We start from the raw sequence: 21,039 nt of genomic DNA on the forward strand, positions 1-21,039 counted from the left end.
AATCAAAAGTATATTTGTGCACATGGCCGAAGAGGACCAGTAGGTTAAAATAGAATTTATAAATAAATAAATAAAAATAAAAGAATTCTTTAAGATTGGTGTGCAGCTAGTCGGTCCCTAAAAATATGAGACTCTAACATAAGAGTGAAATAGAATATGGATGATTGTTCGAGAGTCCTGCCTAACTACAAATTAATAATTCGAAAAGGGCAAATCGCTGCCAGAAATTTTTTTTTATAAAGAAAATAAAATAAATTGGACTAAAATTTGAAATTTTCTTCTTAATAACGGAAACGAATTGAAGACTACTTGTACAAGAAGAAGAAAAAAAGGAAAATAGTGTGTGTGTGTGTGTGTGTGTGTGTGTGTGTGTGAGAGGATAAAATCATGAATGAAGAAATACAGATGATGAAATAAAATTACTAAAACATGAATTCATCGGGAAAAAAAAAAACAGACCAATTAATATAATTTGTATTAGAAAAAAGAATGTGTAGATAACAATACTCTTAAAATTTGAGAAATCAAGCGTAAATTTAGAGAAATTCTTTTTTCCTTTTTTCATAGGAAGTAGTATAGAAGAAAATGAAATGTATACCTGATGGTTTTTAGGTGGTGGAAATCCAGTTCCAGAGAATGAGATAGCCGGCTAAATCTCAAACTCTACTTTTACATAGAGTTTTTCAAGCTCTTTGATGTACACTCTCCATTATTCTATATCAAATTTTTGTGGCTTTTGATCCATCACTAGAATTTACTTTATTTTTTTTAACCTAAAAAGTTAAGTTAAGTGGGCCTTAGTGCTTGTATTAAGGTGGATTGGTTTATAGAGTGATCAATTGGGAGGAATTCCATGTTCTTGCAAATTCAACGAAATCATTTATGATTTGGAAGCATAATAATTCTTTTTGAATTTGGAAGATAGTTCTATTAATTTTACTTGAACAATTTTATATGTTTTTCTTTTGGTTTTATTGTAGCTTTGATCTCTTACACCTACATAATTTTTACATATAATTGAATATATGGTTATACAAATTAAAAAGATGGATTGGTGAACATGAAATCAGTGTTCAAAAATCGTAAAATAAACACCATAATACATGTAAATCAATAGAATCAACGAAGAAAATATGGATCCCCAAATTGATAAAGAAATCAGTAGTATGTCAAATGCATTAACAAAAGACATGGATCATAGAAGCATCAAAGTGAAGGTCAAAATCAAACCTTAGTAGGAGCCGTTCGTGATAAATAACCCAAAAAAAAAAAAAAAAAATTCGAAAAAAAAACCTAAATAATTCTGGATTTATTTGTCTTCATAAAATCGGAAATCAAATTATACAAATAATTTTACCAGTGTTTGAGATTTCAAAATAAAAAAATAAAAAAATAAAAAAATAAAAAAATAAAAATAAAAAATAAAAAAAATAAAAAAAATAAACTTACAGTTATCGAGAGATCGTTCGTGCTCGTGAGACAGCGAGAGCGAGAGAGTGTAACTTAGTAGAAGCCGTTCGTTTTCGTGCTTCGTCGGAGCGAGAGTGAGGAGGTTCGAGGGTTTCAGCAAAGCGAGAGAGAGAGAGAGGGAGAGAGAGGTTTTCGTCGATGGAGTTGCAGCGAGAGAGAGGAGGGTTTCAGCGAAGCGAGAGCGAGAGGGAGAGAGAGGTTTTCGTCGATGGAGTTGCAGGGAAAGAGAGGAGAGTTTCAGCGGAGCGAGAGAGAGAGGTGTTCGAGGGAGAACAAACGAGAGAGAACAGACGAGAGGGCCGAGATCTGTCGTTGTAAATCACTCGGGGAGGTGGCACTAATAACGCCAAACATGAGGGTGGGCGCTGTAAAAAGCCCATAACTTATAAGTTAAACGAAATCGAGAATCTCGGCCGTCCGATTCAATAATATCCAACGGTCGGGTAACTTTTGTTAAAACTACTGTTAAAACTAATGCATCCGAACGCCTCCCATATATATATATATATATATATATATATATATATATATATATATATATATATATATATATATATATATATATGGATCAGGTTCAAACGACAACCATATAGACAACCATATAGACAACGCGTTTTGTCTTATATGGGCAAAAATGTTTGGAATGGGCTGATTTTTTGTGAGGATGATCTCTATGATGAGGGGATCATCCTGGCAAAAAATCATCCCATTCCAAAACTTCTAGACCGTCCGATTTTTGTTCAAAAATTATAGACCATCCAATTTTTGTAAATCAATTTTGATGGGGTTAGAAGTTTTGGAATTTGATGATTTTTTGCCAAGATGATTCTCTCATCACAGAGATCATCCTCACAAAAAATTAGCCCATTCCAAACATTTTTGCCCATATAAAACAAACACGTTGTCTATATGTGTGTCGTAATGTGTGTTGCAGGAACCCGACCCTATATATATATATATATATATATATATATATATATATATATGGGTCGGTTACTTACGACCCCTATTACGACTCATATTGCGACACATCATTTTGTCTTATATGGGCAAAAATGTTTGGAATGGGCTGATTTTTTGTGAGGATGATCTCTGTGGTGAGGAGATCATCCTTGCCAAAAATCAGCTCATTATGAAACTTCTAGACCGTCCAATTTTGAAAAATTATAGACCGTCCAATTTTTGTAAATCAATTTTGATGGGGTTAGAAGTTTTGGAATTGGATGATTTTTTGCCAGGATGATCCTCTCATCACAGAGATCATCCTCACAAAAAATCAGTCATTCCAAACATTTTTGCCCATATAAGACAAAATGGTGTGTCGCAATATGAGTCGTAATAGGGGTCGTAATAACGCTGTTATATATATATATATATATATAGGGTCGGGTTCTGTAGACCCCCTTTGCGACACACCATTTTGTCTTATATGGGCAAAAATGTTTGGAATGGGCTGATTTTTTGTGAGGATGATCTCTATGGTGAGGAGATCATCCTTGCCAAAACTCAGCTCATTATGAAACTTCTAGCCCCATGTTTATAAGTTGAAAAATTTTAGACCGTCAAATTTTCGTAAATCAATTTTGATGGGATTAGAAGTTTTGGAATGGGATGATTTTTTGCCAGGATTATCCCCTCATCATAGAGATCATCCTCACAAAAAATTAGCCCATTCCAAACATTTTTTCCTATATAAGACAAACGGTGGGTTGTAATAACGCCATCCATATATATATGACTAATTTTTGACGATACAGGGTGAAAAATGTGAGAAAAATGAATGAACTTTATTGGTTTTGTAGAGAACGAGGCTGTGGACAATTTTCTCTTTTGTGTCGGAAGTTGACGGTGAACCATTCGCGACGAATTCGAAGTTGAAAATCGGAGAAAAAATAAATTAAAAAAAAAAAAAAACAAGTCGACTGGTTTTGGTTGGTTTAAAACGATGAATAGTGAAAAAAATTAAAAAAATTTATTTATATAAATCTTGGGATGAAATTGGTATTTTGCCTATTGTTTCGAATAATGGTAATTTTGCCATCTGGACTCCAAAAGTGACGAATGAATACTCTATTTTATCTAATTTTTTTGTTTCAGATCTAATGGTGTGGTCAATTTCTACAAATTCTATCTCTAACAAAAATTTACATTTTTTGTCCGATGTGATCAGAAAATTGACGTCGTTTTCGTTTTTGACGATAATACGACTTTTTATATTCCAAAAATGATAAGTAAATAGTCTATGTTCAATAATTTTTTGTTAAGAACCCAATGATATAATCAAATCTTAACAATTCTTACTCTACCAAAAAGTCATTATTTTAACCTGGTTTGACTCGGTAATCGAAGATTTTGCAACTTCTCTCTTCGGATTCGCATTTGAGCGTACATACAGGATAAAATACATTTTTTGATCATTTTAAATCTAATGGTGATGTCAGATTCCATTAAAAATGATCAGAAACATCATAAAGTTTTACCCCTAAGTCCCACTTTCAAGATTTTCTTAAAATTCTACTATTTTTTTTTCTCAAGATACGAATTGAAAACTTGGGATTTTATAGAATGACTCATTTGAAAGTTTGGTAGTGTTTGTGTGTTATTTCAAGAAAATTCAAATGGATCGGTGTTCTATCATAAATTATTTGATGATAGTGCTTTGATATTTTTTATGAAAAGTTTGATGCTTTTTAAATGCTGTGTTTGAAAAACAAGTTTGATGCATTTGTGCAATGAAAATAAAATATACATAATATAAGTATTTAATTGATTTATTTTGATAAATATATATTATAATTTTTTAATCTTCAATTTTTAATAGGAATCAATTTTGAAGTAAGAGAGTTTTTTTATAATAAAATTGCAACATATAGGTCTGCCCGGTAAATCTCTTTAATTTGATGCCTAAAGTCTAAAATCACGGTCGTCCAATGTGTCTTTCTTCTTGCATTTTCTCTTTGAAACCCCTAATCTTGTGATCCTTGGAACCATAATATTTTTCCCATTTGAAGCAATTGGTTCACAAGTTCAGTGTTCTTCCTTCAAGCCCGAAGAAGCAATTGCATTCCCATACAAAAGCTCAGTCGATCGAACGACACGGCGACACGGCCACGAATGACCTATCGACACGGTTGAGATTTAACATCTGTTCTAATAGTAAAGAAAAGTAAAATCATGACTTCTTCAATATCCCGTTTCGCTCTTCGATCTCTTCTCCTACGCTCCTCTATTTTTCATCAATCACAACCGTTGATCTCCATCATCAATTCTCCACCATCGACTCCCTCTCCTGACTCTCTCCTTCCTCTATCACGATTCCTCTCAACGATTCGTCGCCAGCCAACTCGCTCCCGATCCGTTGATATCGGTTCCAAAGCTCGCCAACTCCAAAACCGGCGCCTATGGTCCTACGCCCTAACCTTCAGTTGTGTCGCTGGTTTCATCGTAATCGTCTTGAACAATTTCCAAGACCAACTTGTCTTCTACGTAACCCCAACTGATGCCCTAGAAAAATTCTCATCAAACCCTAACAAAAACCGATTCAGACTCGGTGGTTTGGTTCTTGAAGGAAGTGTGGTTCAACCCGGTTCATCTCCTGAGATGGAATTCGTTGTAACGGATTTGATAACTGATATTTTGGTTCGGTATCAAGGTTCGCTTCCTGATTTGTTTAGAGAAGGGCATTCGGTTGTTGTAGAGGGATTCGTGAAGCCGTTTGGAGACGATGAGAATCGAATAAAAGGGTCGGGAAAAGGGAAGGTTGTTTCGGAGAAAGCAAGGAGTTTGGATTGTTATTTTTCGGCAACAGAGGTTCTTGCCAAGCACGATGAGAAGTATATGCCGAAGGAAGTTGCATTGGCGATCGAGAGGAATAAAGCAAAAATTGATGCTTCGGTGGGCGCAGAGAGCGAGAGGGTTTGAGTTCTTTGGGTTGTGGTATGGTTTTGTTTCTCATTTTTGGATCATTTATAGATTTTTCTATTATGGTTGATATGTTAGTTAGTTGTAGAATTAGTGTTGAAGGAGATGCATCGATTATATCATTCTTGAGGGGTTTGTTGTTGTTGTAATGCGGCGTCGATCAATTATGCTCTCCTTATTCTTTTTAATCTCAATAAATGTGATACTAATTTTGAAGAATAAGAGGATGTTATTTAGAGGGGAATGTGGTGTGTTATTGGTTATTTTTGCCGCATTTGATTTGTAGTTGAAGGCTTCAGGTTTTTTCTATTATATAGTTAGTATGTTATTTATAGTTAATATTTATTTGGGTGGTGGTATTGTTATTTGATTGGTTCTCTCTTTTTGGAACATTTTTAGAATTTTCTATTATATAGTTAATATGTTAGTTAGGCAGTGTTTGTTTACGCTATTTTTCAGTGCTTATTGCTGAAAAAAATTAAATTCAGCACTTTTTGTCAAAATAACGCTTTTGTTTACTCTATAGTTTCAACGCTTATTGCTGAAAATAAGTGAAAAAAATTCAGCACTATTTTGATGCTGAAAAAAAGTGCTGAAGCGGTAAGCACTTCGCATTTTTCGACACGGACAAGTATGCCATTCGTTTTTTGAGCTTGGACAAGTACGTCCTTATTCTTAAAAGGATATTACCTCTTATATCCCATGGACAAGTATATAAGCACCCCACAAATTAATAAACCCACAGCATGATTAAATTATTTTGTCTTATATGGGTTAAAAGTTTTGGAATGAGTTGATTTTTGGTGAGGATGATCTCCTCATTGGTATATAAGCACCCCACAAATTAATAAACCCACACCATGGCTAACTGATTTTGTCTTATATGGGTTAAAAGTTTTGGAATAAGTTGATTTTTGATGAGGATGATCTCTACAATGAGGAGATCATCCTCACAAAAAATTAGCACATTCTAAAATTTCTTACCCTATCAAAACAAGTTCAAGAACCGTAAATCGTCCCTTTTTTTTTTTTTTTGAAAACTATTTTTGACGAGTTAGAAGTTTCAAAATGGGTTGATTTTTGGTGAGGATGATCTCTAAACCATATAGACCATCCTCACTAAAAATTTGCTCATTCCAAAAACTTTAACCCTTATAAAACAAAAAGAATTGGCTATGGTGTGGGTTGCCCTTATTAATTCATAGGGTGCTTTTATAATTACACATCCTTCATTTCCATAAAAAATTATTCATCCAAAATTAAGTTATTTTAATGTTGATTTCAATTTTGGTGACTTGTATGACATTATTATTTTTAATTTGAAATTTGTGGGCTTTTATAAATAGAAATTATTATTTATAAATTGAAGATTTGAGTATTATTTATTATTTAAAAATGAATTGTATTTTAATTTTATAAGAAATAATATATTTTATTGTGTTTGATAAGAAATAGGCATTTGAAACATGCAAACAATGTATAATATGATTGTAAGGGTAACAAAGACAATTTACCAGCTTCAGCAATGTGTAACAAATATGATTCAGCATCTAAACAAATAACTTTTTCAGTACTTAAATTCAGCGCTGATAAGTTTCAGCGCTTAATGCTATTCAACACTTATTTTTTTCAGTTTAACAAACAACACCTTAGTTGTAGAATTGGTGGTGAAGGAGATGCATGGATTCTATCATTTTTGAGATTTTTTGGGTTTTCATTATTGGAATGTGGCATCGGTTAATTTTGTTGTCTTTATTCTTTTTAATCCCAACAAATGTTAGACTAATTTTCATGAATGAGAAGATGTTATTTAGAGAGGAATGTGGTGAATATAATGTGTTTTTGAGATCAGAATTACATTCTTGTTTGTAGTTGACGGCTTTGGTGTTTGGTGAGTAGCTGATTTGCTAAACTTGGATTTTGGGTTGAAAAATCGAGGGGTTTCTACAAGTGTCAATAATAGAAATTTTGTTGTTGTAACTATTATTCTGATGGATTCTAAATTACAAGGATGATATGTTGGTATTGACATGTACGTTAACAGTGTTGTAGTCATGTAGTGCTTCATGTTGCTCGAACCTATTTCTATGGAAGAACTAATATCTAATTTCATGACTGAATTTTATTCTAGAGAGCCCAAGAGTAACACTAATAGGTGATTTACGCATTGCATATACAACGGTATGTCATAAAAAGATAATAAAAAAAGAGATAAGAAGAAATCATTAAAAATGTAATTATTATGACCCTAGAAAAATATTTTTGTAAACCTTTATTCACATTACATTTGCATATTTAACAAGCATGCAAGAAGCTAAGAATGCATAAACTCAAATAGAAGTACAAGTAGAATAGATACAAGAAAATTAGTAGAAGATCTATGCAAGCTTTAGAGAGTAAATTTGAGATTTAGAGAGCAAATGTGAGTCTTTTAGAGAGCAATAGATGTTTAGAGAATAGTAGGAATGGGTATTTATAGAAGTGGTAGAATTAAAAAGCAAACAAATTTTTTTTCCCTTTTCAGTGGCTACGTTTGGAAATCTGACTGTTAGATTAATATGCAATTGAATATTTGGTCTGTTGGCTAAGTCCAGCTTACCCATTCAAAAAAAAAAAAATGGTCTATAGGGCATATTTCGCATATGCCACTATGGCAATCATGGTTTTAAAACTCGTCTGAGACAGAGACGTATCGCCCAAGTTAACTCAGGAGTTGAACGAGACCAACTCACAAGTCACTTTATTGACCGAGATTTAGGACTCGCGTTCAATTTTTTGATTTGTCTCACGAGACGTCTCAAATGTATCGGAAAACTCGTCCGAGACGACTCGGTATAGGGCCTGGATGAGACGAGACGCGAAACCTAGTTTTAAAACCATGATGGCAATATGAGAAAATATCTCCAGAAATTGCATATGCTAAAATTTATACTTCTAAAAAATATGCATTTGACGACATTGGAAGGGAAGGGGCAATCACTTTCAGAAGTGATTATTATTTATTACCATTATCAGTGTTCTTACTTTTTATTTTTGAAGTGCAGGTTGTTTAAATAATTTAGGGGTTATCGTTTTGTGAATTCTTATTTAGATGGGATTCCATTTGTAGCCTAGACATTTGAGGCTCTTTTGGAATGGTTTTTCATCTTGATCACCAACTTTTCTTCATCATTAACAGAAATTATTCGTTGAAAAAAAGCTTGTAATGCTTTATCCACATACCATTTCACACCCACAGAAGACCACTCTTGTGAAACTACTACATTTTAGTTCACTCCCTGCTTAGAAAGTTGGAAATCAATGATCGGAGATGTCAATGGTTTATTATAGCTATATCCAAATCTAACCTGATTATAATTTTGGCAAAAAAGGTGGACTTGTTATCAACCTAGATAATATATAACCCATCAATATTAACTCCTCCTCTTGAAAGAAAATCAGCAACTACATTCGTTTCTCTCTAAGAAATTCCACTTTCAATGGCTCAAACTCATTCTTGAGTGCGCCAGTCAGTCTCAACAAAAACACGTGTTTAGAAGATGGACTAATTTCACCATTTATACACTGAATTGTATAATTTGAATCTGCTGAAACCACAACTCCATTGTAACCTGCAGCTTTGTGCATTTCAATCCCTCCACTATTGCTTTCAACTCAATGGACGCAATGTCTGTGATCGAGGAAGCCCATTTTCCTCTAAAAATTAGATGTCCCTATGATATTTGGCTACGAAACCTGTTGGGGAATTTTGGGATCTCCCACTCATCGATATCCGCACTGCAATTAATGCAATTATCCGGTTTTCTTCTCCGATGATCTTCTAAGTTTCTGATTGTCTTTTCCGGGGAACCTTCCTTTTTTGGATTGTCTTTTTCATTCTCCTTAACATGAAAAGACAACGATGTGGTGCCGGCCAAGGAACCTCCAACAATCAAGTTTGTGCTTGATATAAGTTACAGAGCAAGAAGAAGAAAATAAGAATAATATAGTTTTATGTGGCTTGTGCCTTGAGTTTGAGTGGGAGAGACATCCTTATTTATAGAGTGGACTCTTTAATGAGGGTAGTAAACTCAATTATAACTATTCACCCATGTTGTCTAGAATTTATGATAATAAAAGTTCATAATGCTTTGATGATGATAAAGACTCACTTCTCATGGTTCTTGTAACCTATATGAGGAGTGACCTTAAATATGTAACGATGATTGTTCAGTTCCTTGAGTTGACTCAGTCGAGTTATGTGTTTACAACTCTTTCAGGTTCCATGTGTGCTTTACCTTGGTCGTAGAGCATATTGTAATGACCTTTGCTACCTAGGTAGCTTTATGGTGATTAGTTTAGTACTTTGCTAAGTGGCTACTTGGGTAGCTTTACACAATTCCCTTAGTGTATCAATCTCCTTAAAGTAATTCCCAAAAGTAGTAGTAATAATGGCTACAATATTAGTATCAATTACTGAGTAGGAGCAAGAGAAGAAGGCGTATCATCAACTACTAAGCAGGAGTATGAGAAGAAGCAGCAGTAATAGTTGTTGACAGAACTTGGTTGAATCACTTTAAGTATTGGAGAGAAGGGTCAGATGACGTGGTAAAGGGTTAGCTCCTTGGGGAGGCCGAACCTATTTCAGATGAAATAACAAGGGGTCGAGTCCTTGAGGAGGCCGAACCTTCTTTGGATGAAATAGCAAGGGGTTGGGCCCTTGAGGAGGCCGAACCTTCTTTGGATGAAATAGCAAGGGGTTGGGCCCTTGAGGAGGCTGAACCTCCTTTGGATGAAAATAGTAAGGGGTCAGCTCCTTGAGGAGGCCGAACCTCCTTTGGATGCAAATAGTAAGGGTTCGACTCCTTGAGGAGGCCGAACCTCTGGTGGTTGAAAAAGAAACGAGGTCAACAAAGGTGGCCAAACCACTTTGAGGGAGCAAGAGAGGCGGGGTGGGTTGGCCAAAAAAGATGATCCGCCTACATTTTCGAACTTGGTTTACCGGTTGGATTGGATTAGAACGGATCTGATTGCCTTGATTTAGTATTTTAATAATCCTTTGGAAAGGGATATTTTTGGTTCCTACTGTGGACAACACTTTTTCATAAATGGATAAGGTCCGTTTTTACATGCTGGTCCTCCCCTTATATTGGAGTCTTTCTCAAATCATTACATGCCAATTGGCATATCATCATCAGAGTGTCTCTTGATACTCATCAACGCATATTCCTTTAGGTCCACTGCTTGATTCATCCTGGAGGCATCTACAGTTCCATTGTCCCATAGGCCTGGCGATAACCGTTTTTCTGTACTACCACGATTTCAGCCTCATGTTCATGTGACTAGCCTTCTCGAATGTTCTAACATTGCTCTGTTGACATCAGCTTTCGGCTTACGACTCTTGTACCGGCTCAGTGAACCCATGTGCATTCCCTTTCCCTGGCGTACAGATTTATTGTGCGTGGCATGTCTGGCTGTTATGCTGATCCTTGACGTGGCGTATACGTGGACGTCTAGGCTTCAGACTAGTTTCCTTGACATGGTGCCTACTAGGATTCCTGTTCTACACCTACAAAACCCAATCCTCCTTCACTCGTCAATGAACCATCTATATTCAATTTTATAGATTCTTCCTCTGCATGATTCCATTGGATTAGTCGAACTTCCTTGCTCCTCAAAACTACCCTACAGCCCCAATTGCTTGTAATCTGTTTTGCATTCAGATTCAGCACATATTCCTGCTTGACAAAAACACCTTGAATATCTGCTTTAATCCTTTTCAATAAGGATTGTTTAGTCATATTTACCTTTTTTGAAAAGTTGCTTGTTGTGTTCTATCCATTCATGGTATACTGCTGCACAAAAGGCCACGCTAATCATTGTTGAAATTATCGAGTCTTCTTTAATCCTCTAATTAATTTAGCTTCAGCAAATGCTGAGTCCACTATGGTTCAGTTGATGCCAAAGTTCTTGATCACTTCTCCCGAAATACCATCGCCGTATGGTCATTTAAACAACAAGTGCTCATTTTCCTATAATGCCTTTTTACAATGGATACACCTTGAGGTAAAAAATCCCCTGTTATTCAGAATCTCTACCATTAATAAGCTTTTTCTCACAATCATCCATCGAATGAAAGAGGGTCTATGGACCCCTCCTCTTATTCTTATTCCTAATAATTTTAGCTCATGGGACTTCTTTATCTCTCATTTTTATTGATTCACACACTTTTATAGTAAAACTTCCTGGGGGAGGTAAGTGCCCTCACAACTTCGTCTTCAATATCAAGCCGCGTCTGGGGATGATTTATGATCTTCTGAGAAATAGCTTGTGTCTATCTCCAATCATAATATGTAAATTCCATCCCTTTTCATCAACAAACTTAGAAACCAGTGCATTTTGATAACCATCTAGCTGAAATATATGTTGGTTATCCTAATTTTTCAATTGTTTAATATTAATCGTTTATATTAGTTATTTAAAAATATCATGCGTGTGAGGCTTATGCTTTATTCCTTGAGGCTTATTGATGTAAGACAATGAGAGAAGAAGATGAAAATAAAGGGGGTTAGGAAATCTGGTTTGGGATTGGGTTAAGGATTTGGGCTAGAATATGGTAAACTCTAAAGGTAAAATGAATTTTTTTTGCGATTATTGTATTTTTCAATAGGGTAGAGGAAAGGGTTAAGGTTTGTAGGGTAAGGATTAAAGGTTAAGGAAATATGAAAATGATTAAGGGTTGAGATTTGTAGGTTTCAAGAATTCAAGAAAGTTAAAAGAAAAGAAAATCAAGAAAAAAAAAAGATTAAAGGAAAAAGAGATGGGATAGAAGGATAGAACTTTAGAATCACACCAAGGGTTTCTTAGAATCACACCAAGAATGATGGAGATCTCACTTCAAGAAACTCACTCTTTATTCATCAAATTTTTCATTAAAAAAAATATCATAATACAATCTATGTATAAAGAAAATAAATTTAGGAGTCCTAATAAACTAAAATACCAAATAAATAACCTAGGGTTTCTTCGTTTGGTTCTCATGTTTTTCTATCATTTTGAATGGAAATTAAGTTTTTAAATATGATTTCGTTTAGGGTTTTCTTTATCTTGTTTGTATTTGTGTGTTTAGTTTAGTGATGGAAGAAAAAGTAAAGTAAGGGCTGGATGCAAAAAATGGGGAGAGCTTCTTTGTAGCTCTTAAAGATCTGCAGGTCCTCTGTAGCGTGCCCTGCCATCCCAAAGCCCTAAACATCGATTTCCCTCATTTTTGTGTGGAAAGATGGTCTCATAGTACGGGTTTTGTGCTTTTGGGGATATATGTGTGTGCGGAGATTAGGGTTTTGGTCATGGAAGATTATATCTTCTTGGCCCATCCCTTCATTTCTTCACCTATCTATCCTTTTCATCTCTCACAAACCCGCCTCCAATGGCCATTACATTTACGGTGTCTTCTTATCTTTCTCAATCGTTAATCGGATTTATTAGTTGAAGGACCCTTGTGGATGTGGTGGGACTTCTTTCTAATTAGTCCTTAAGTTTTAGGGTTTCTCTTAATGTTCCACTTACTAAAACATTTCTTTCTAACCAGTCCCTGAACTACTCCCCACATTTCTCACCATTGGAATGTCGAATATGTCCTAACAATTCAAACTCAACATTTTCATAAATAAAAAATGGATTTTTAGCATCTCAATTGAGTTTCAGATATTCCATTCCAACAAAAAGGATTTGAGAAAGAAAAATTCATTTTTAAGGGTTTTTTCAAATTTTTTTATTTATTTATGACGCACCAACAAAATTAGGAATTTTTTTTATTTTTTAATCTTATTTTGAGATGAAAAATGATCAACCATTGTTCTTTTGATATAAAATCATCTAGACAAATCATTATGTTAAGTTTTTAGTCGATCTTAACATGTATTTTAGTTGAAAATTTTTAAAAAACAAAAACTTGTATGTTTTACTAGTGCTGAGTTGATCAATTTTTATGGTTGGAGTTCTACATTTTTAATAGTTGACGAATTCAATAATAAAATGTTGAACTTGACAATAAAATATGGTAAGTTCGACAATAATGATGGATTAGTAAGAAATAAAAAGATTACTAAATGGACTACCAAGCTATTGCCCAAAACTTAGGAATTATTCATAAAGAAATCCCTCCATTAGGTCCTTAACACTGCGTTTGGATAGAGCTTCTTGACGACTTCTGCTCTTGCGGGGAGCTAGCAAACGTTTGGATAGATTTTTGCTTTGGTGTTGAGAGGTTTTTGCTCTTGCGGGGAGAGGTTTTTTGCTCTTTGTGGAGAAGCTTCAAGGACTTGCTCTTCCGCGGAGAGGTTTTTTGCTCTTGCGGGGAGTGATTGAGCTTTTGCTCTTGCACGGAGAGGTGTACCCACACAGGCCCCTAATTTTTGTAACTTTCTCTCTCCTAAATTTCTAACCCTTATAAACTTAAATAAAAAATAAATTAAATTTACCAAACTACCCTAAACATTATACTAAGACCCTGGGCCTATAAAACATGAAAATAAGCCAAAAAAACATAAAAATAAAATCCTAAAAAAATAAAATAAAAATAAAATCTACTCTTTGAGCTTGAATGCCCCATCACTTACGCCTCAAGGCATTAGCCATCTGAACGCCTTGTCTCACGCTTCAGCGTCTTAAAACATTGGTCTAGGTTTTAGTCTCTTATAAAAGACAGTCATGTTTCGATTTTATTATGAATGAGTGAATAAATATTGCAGATTTCGGATTTTCCCTGTGATAGGTGTAGTGTGAGTCCAAGATAAGATCTAGGTTCTTTATTGATTTCTCTATTGACGTAATTAAGTTTTTGATTTTTCTCTTGTTTTATCATCAATCTCCATCTAGATATGCTATGTTTGGTGTTTATATCATGTCTTCAGCCAATTCATATCCTAGTCGATCCAAAGAGTCCCAAAAATCATTTTATAGATCTCCACCCTCTAATCCTGCTGTCCCCATACCTGGCCACCCTTAGAACTCCAGCCATACTTTCTCCAAACCTTTTTTCCCATACCTCTTTGACCACCCCATACTGTTGCAATCCCTTTTTAGGAGCCCTAAATTGCTGCCCCACATCTCTTTTACCTAGCCAGACCGACCTTCATCCTTTTAGACTCCAATCAAGCCCACCAAAGACCTTAACACCTATTGTACATTTATTTAAGGAACATTAACCCAACTAAAATGCACTCTAGATTCTTTATCTTCCTGAATTGAATCCATCTTTAACCCCATACACCTTGCCAAGACTTTTCTTGCTGCCCAAATAATCTACAATAACCGTATTAAATCTAATTCTACACCAAAAACCAGTTGATGTAGCCACAAAATAATACCCAAAGAAGTATAAGCAAATATGAAAAATATAGAGAATAGAAGAAGAAAGAAGTCCACATTGTGGATCACGCCCAAACAAGTCTTGAGAGACTTCGCAATCTAAAACAACTATTGATTTATGAAACAAAATATGACAGGAGAAAAAAGAAGAATTCTGTATTTCTTTAAGTTGACAATACATAGTATTATATAGGAGATTACAAGAGAAAGAAATGGGAAACTAAATCATAAGAGAAAGAAATAGGAAACTAAATCATTCCTAAATCTGGAAGACTATCTAATTGAAGCCCTCAATTTAAGGGATTTCAAACAAATTCTCCTAATTTATTTACAGCTCATCTACAGCTCGACACTCCCCCTCAAGCTGAGGAATAGATGGCTTCCATTCCCAGCTTGAATACAAGATCATGGAACCTCAACTGTTCAGTCCCTTTGTTAGAACATCAGCTAATTGACGTTCTGATGGAACATAAGACATACATACTAACCCTTCCTCCAATTTTTTTTTTGATGAAATGTCTATCAATTTCAATATGCTTTGTCCTATCGTGTTGTATAGGATTATGAGCAATATTGATAGCTGACTTGTTGTCACAATAGAGTTTTATAGGACCTTCCCATTTAACTCTCAAATCATCTAGAATAATCTTCAGCCAAAGTAGTTCACACAATCCTTGAGCAATGGCCCTAAATTCTAATTCTGTAGATGACCTTGCTGCTTCTTGCTCCTCTATGTTACTAGATTACCTCCAAGAAAAGTACAATACCCTGTAGTTGATCTTCTATCCACTAGGGAACCTACATAGTCAGCGTCGGTGTAAGCTTCTAGAGCAAGAGTATCGTTCTTCTTGAACAAAATTCCTTTCCCAGGGTTGCCTTTCAAGTAATGCAGCACCCTGTAAGCAGCTTGAAGATGAGGTTCTCTTGGATCATGCATGAATTGACTAATCACGCTCACAGAGTATGCTATTTCTGGCCGAGTGTGAGCAAGGTATATGAGTCTACCAACCAACCTCTGGTACATTTTTTTTATCAACAACTGGTTCTTCTTTAGTTTTTCCCACTTTGTGGTTTGGATCCATTGGGGTAGAGATTGGCTTACACCCAATCTTCCCTGTTTCTGTTAATAAATCAGTTACATACTTTTGTTGAGATATGAAGATCCCTTGTGTGGAATATGCCACCTCAATACCGAGAAGTACTTCAGTTTCCCTAGTTCCTTTATCTCAAACTCCTTTACAAGTATCTGCTTCAATTCATGCTTCTCTCTCTCATCATTTCTAGTAACTATGATATCGTCTACATAGACTAGAAGAGTAGGCACTCCCCCTGCAGCTGAATGCTTAATGAAGAGTGTGTGGTCACCTTGACTTTGTTTATACCCAGACTCCTTCATGACTTTTGCAAATCTTCCAAACCATGCTCTAGGAGATTGTTTTAAACCATAAAGGGCCTTTCTCAGCTTGCACACCTTGTTATTTGTGTTTCCTTCAAATCCTGGTGGGATGTTCATGTAAATTTCTTCATCTAAGTCACCATGGAGAAATGCATTCTTAACATCATATTGTAAGAGTTACCAATTGAAGTGGGCAGCCAATAATAACAGGATTCTCACAATATTCATTTTTGCAACTGGAGCAAAAGTCTCATGATAATCAACCCCATAAGTCTGAGTGTACGGGATCCATCAGCCTTGTATTTCAGTGTGAAAATCCACTTACAATCAACAATGTTTTTCCCTTTCGGTTTAGCAACAATCTCCCATGTTTTATTCTTTTCTAATGCACTCATCTCCTCTCTCATAGCATCCCTCCATTCCCTTTTTGACAATGTCTCAGAAACAGTGTTAGGGATGGTAATGGTGTTTAAACTTGCAATGAACTTTTTGTGGACTGGTGACAGGCGCTTAAGAGAAACATAGTAAGATAGTGGATAGAGTGGTCGTGCATTCTCTGGTACCTTTTCTAACAACAATGGGAAGGTCTAAGTTGTTTATTGGGTCAGTGGATGTTTCACCAGATTGTGTGTGTAAAGGTGAATTGGATCTTACCATAATCTCATTCCCAGAGTCTGAGTTGGATTCTTGGACCAGTATCAGTTCTAAAACGGCCTTTCTCCTTGAATACACATCTAAGATATTTGGAAAATTGTGAGTGACACTGGCTGGGACAGGAGATGACACGGGAACACGGGCTAGAACATGATGAAGGTCAAGGGTTTTAAGCGGTTTAAATGACTCACATGTACTATCTTCCATCTCTGAAATCTCCCCCTGAAAAGAGGACTTGGAGAAAAAAGGGTATTTTCTGTGAAGGTGACATGCAAAAATGTAAAATTTTTTGGATGAAGGGTGGTAACACTTGTATCCCTTTTGAGTGGATGAGTAACCAATGAAGACACATTTGATTGCTCGGGATCGAGTTTGCCTCTATGTTGGCTGTGGACATGAACAAAGGCAGTGCACCCAAATACCCTAGGAGTGAGCCCATTTGAGGTTCTGAAATGAGGATAGAAACTATTAAGGATCTCTATGGGACTTTTGTTGTCTAACACACATGAGGGAAGTCTATTAATCATGTATGTGGCAGTAAGAACAGCCTCTTTCCAATAGGATTTTGGAACATTCCCTTGAAAGAGTAAAGCTCGGGTGGTGTTGAGTAAATGCCCATTTTTCCTTTCAGCTACCCCATTTTGTTGAGGTGTGTTAAGACATGATGAATCATGGATAATGTCCTGTAATTGAGAGTAGGGTGACAAAATCTGGTTGAAGTAGTCTCTAGCATTGTCTGTCCTAAAGCTTTTTATTTTAACCCCAAATTGGTTTTGAACCATTGAGTGGAAATTAGGTATAACAGTGCTAACATCAGATTTTTGTTTAAGAAGAAAGAGCCATGTAACCCGAGTGCAATCATCAATTAAGGATACAAATCAACGAGCCCCAGAAACATTAGGTATAGTAGAAGGACCCCATATGTCACTATGAATCAAATGAAAAGGATGGGAACTTCTTTTATTGCTAATAGGAAAAGATACACGAGTATGTTTTGCCAATTCACAAATATCACAATGAAACTCAGAAATATCTAGTCCTTGGAACAAATGAGGAAACATGACTTTTAAAACCCTAAAGGATGGATGACCTAGGCGTAAGTGATACAACCAAATGGTATCTTTATTCGTGGAACTGAGAAAAGACAGAGACAAATTGTTCCTAACTTTCTGAGATGATTCAAGGTGGTAAAGGCCGCTTCTTTCCTTAGCAAGTCCAATCCTCCTCCCCGAGCCCTGATCTTGAAAAACACAATAAGAAGGGAAAAAAATAGCATAACATGTAAGGTCATGGGTAAGTTTTTGAATGGAAACAAGGCTGGCTGACAGTTTTGGTACATGGAGGACATTTTTAAGGATAAGGTTAGGTGTGATATGTATATTTCCGAACCCTGCAACAGTAGCCAAAGAGCCATTGGCCACTACAATTTTTTTGTTACTTGGGCATGGGGTATAGGTGTGGAAAAGTTGAGATGTGGGGGTCATATGGTCTGTGGCACTTGAGTCTATTATCCAAGAGTAGGTATAAAATTTGTCTGAGGCATTCATGCAAAAAGGAAATGAAGATTTACCTGAAAGAGCCAAAGAACAAGCTCCAAAAGGCTTATCAAGAGATCCCAACAAGCATCTCAGCTTCTCAATTTCTTCACTGTTGAACCTCCCTGTTGTTGAATTTTCCTCAGTTTTAGGCTGCTTTGCCATGTGTGCTTGAGGCCTCTGCTGCCCCCCACGGTTTCCCCATTCTCGGCTTGGTGGCTTACCATTCAACTTCCAACACTTCTCTTTTGTGTGCCTCTGTTTCCTGCAATAAGTGCACCACAGATTGTCCTTGTTCTCTTTCCACTGGTTTTCTCTACCCGAGTGTTTAGACAGATCACTCTTTCCTTTCTCTTGATACCAATGATCTATTTTTGCTACTAGGGCTGACCTGTCCACAGTTTGTGGTTCAAACATAACACTTCTTCGGCTTTCCTCTGCTCGGATCAATGAAATTGTCTCCTCTAGAGACGGAATGTCCTCTTTGCCAAGGATTTGAATCCTAACCTGATCAAATTCAGGATTCAATCCAGCCAAAAAATCATATACCCGATCTTTTTCAATGAAGTTCTTCAAAATGGCAGCATCATCAGGGCACTTCATCTCAATTACTCGGTAATGGTCCAGCTCTTGCCACAGATTTTGCAACAGGTTTGCATATTCTGTGACAGATTTGTCTCCTTGCTTAGTGGCTCCAGTTTTGACTTTGATCTCATACACTTGAGCGGCATCACGGGCCTTTGAGTATGTGCGGTGAATACAGTCCCAAATTTCCTTTGCAGTTGTCAAGAACATACATGTGTCATTGTTCGTTGGTTCCATGGAGTCCCATAGCCAGGACATAATCATGGAGTCTTCCTCCTCCCATGTTTCAAAGGCTGGATCCTTTTTTTCTGGTCCTGTTCCAAGCAGATGACTAAGTCTCCCCTTGCCCTTTAGGTATGTGCGGACAATGTGGGACCATTTGAGGTAGTTCTTCCCATTAAGCCTATTGGATGCCCGAATATTTTGCAATTCTCCAATCTTCGGAACAGAATTAGATTCTTCGGATAGGTTAGAGTTGCTAGAGATGGTGGTTTTGGAGGTTGACATGGTAAAGGAAAGAAATTCGCAGCAATTAAGGTTGCCCAAACAGGAATTGGAGAAGAAAACTGAAGAAAGTAAGAAGGAATGGCAGCAATGAAGGCTGGAACATGTAAGAAAAAACAAACATGTAATACTCTGTTTTGGTTTCAGAAAACATAGCAAAATTGAGGGAAAAATCCAACTATAAAGGCTAGGAAAAAATGGCAATGAAGACCAAATGATTCCCAGGTTTTAGAACCTAAGGCTCTGATACCATGAAACAAAATATGGGAGGAGAAAAAAGAATTATTCTGTATTTCTTTAAGTTGACAATACACAATATTATATAGGAGATTACAAGAGAAAGAAATAGGAAACTAAATCATAAGAGAAAGAAATAGGAAACTAAATCATTCCTTAATCTGGAAGACTATCTAATTGAATCCCTCAATTTAAGGGATTTCAAACAAATTCTCCAAATTTATTTACAGCTTATCTACACCTCGACAATTTATTCCTTCCTAACCCCCCTGGTTATCGTGCATTGTATCTTCAAACTCACTCAAAATAAGCAAATTAGATCCTTCTACTATTTTAGCTTCCTATATCGATTCCTCCTTATGTGGTACAAGTATGATCTTACTCCCTAGTGTGAATGTGTAGGTATTTTCGTACCCATCATGTATGGTGTGTCAATCAATTGCCACAGTTGTCCCAACAAGATGCACGCATCCATGGGAACCACATCGCACCCAATCTTGTATTCATAGGCACAAATAGAGAAGGGAACGAGGCATTTTTTAGTTATTGGAACTTCATTCCCTTTCTTAAACCATCCTGTTCGGTACAGTCTTGGATGTATTTCCATGTGCAGCTGGAGCTTATCTACCATATCTTCTGAAATTATATTCTCACAGCTTTCGCCGTCAATGATCACATTGCATGCCTTTCCGTTGGCTAAACAACGTGTTCGAAAAACATTGGTTTGCAACCAATCCTCACGAGCAAGGATTCAAGGCGCTGTTAAAATATGTCGGATAACCAACGTTTGAACATCTACAACTTCTGTGACAAACTTGTTCCTCTTCTACTCTTCCTCGTCATGTACTCGGTCTTCATAGAACTAGTCATCTTCACGGTCATATACTTCATTCTCTTGTGCTATTTAATTCACATTCTTTCGTAGTAGACATTCATTGGATCTATGTCCGGGCTCTCCGCAACGATAGCAATTGAAGGAGCCGGTCAAACATAGGGATTAGAGCTCTCGGCTTGACGTCCACCTCGAGTAACACGTGGAACTGTATTGATAGTTCTTTTTATCAACGTCTTTTGAGACCGTTCTAGGAGTGGAACGATTTGATGGTTGGCCTCGACCAATTGAACGACCTCCTGTGATTGATTGTGGAGTATGGTGAAGTATGGTCAATTGTTCCTCCTTTTTAGCGTGTCTTCTGCTTGCATTACTAATCGATAGGCATCATGCACTTTCAAAATCCGTTGAAGAGCAATCTCATCTTAGATAGGTATACGGAGGCCAATATGATAACGAGCTACGACTTGTTTATCACTTTCTTATAACTTCTTGCGGGTTTGTAGGCGATAAAATTCCTCGGTGCACTCTTGCACAGTGTGGTTGGCTTGTCAGAG

The 21,039-nt window shown here is 36.3% G+C and overlaps 2 protein-coding genes across 2 annotated transcripts; one reads left to right on the forward strand and one right to left on the reverse strand.

Annotated features, from left to right (window-relative positions):
* The first annotated feature begins 4,357 nt into the window (after positions 1 to 4,357).
* On the forward strand, positions 4,358 to 12,718 carry LOC147386694 (cytochrome c-type biogenesis protein CcmE homolog, mitochondrial-like). The gene has a single exon (XM_086422565.1). The coding sequence runs from the start codon at positions 4,645 to 4,647 to the stop codon at positions 5,389 to 5,391; it is 747 nt and encodes a 248-aa protein (XP_086278691.1). The 5' UTR covers positions 4,358 to 4,644; the 3' UTR covers positions 5,392 to 12,718.
* On the reverse strand, positions 10,540 to 20,520 carry LOC147386695 (uncharacterized). Its single transcript, XM_086424600.1, has 9 exons — positions 20,466 to 20,520; positions 20,065 to 20,346; positions 18,360 to 19,475; positions 17,956 to 18,029; positions 16,790 to 17,011; positions 16,461 to 16,698; positions 15,932 to 16,266; positions 15,487 to 15,859; positions 10,540 to 10,676 (listed from the first exon to the last, which is right to left on the reverse strand). Exons 1-9 carry the CDS (start codon positions 20,518 to 20,520, stop codon positions 10,540 to 10,542), a joined length of 2,832 nt encoding a protein of 943 aa, XP_086280726.1.
* Between the last annotated feature and the right edge of the window lie 519 nt (positions 20,521 to 21,039).

Source organism: Akebia trifoliata, chromosome 14 (genome assembly GCF_017979445.1).
Source record: "Akebia trifoliata isolate Shusen 1 chromosome 14, ASM1797944v1, whole genome shotgun sequence".
NCBI classification, from domain to species: domain Eukaryota; kingdom Viridiplantae; phylum Streptophyta; class Magnoliopsida; order Ranunculales; family Lardizabalaceae; genus Akebia; species Akebia trifoliata.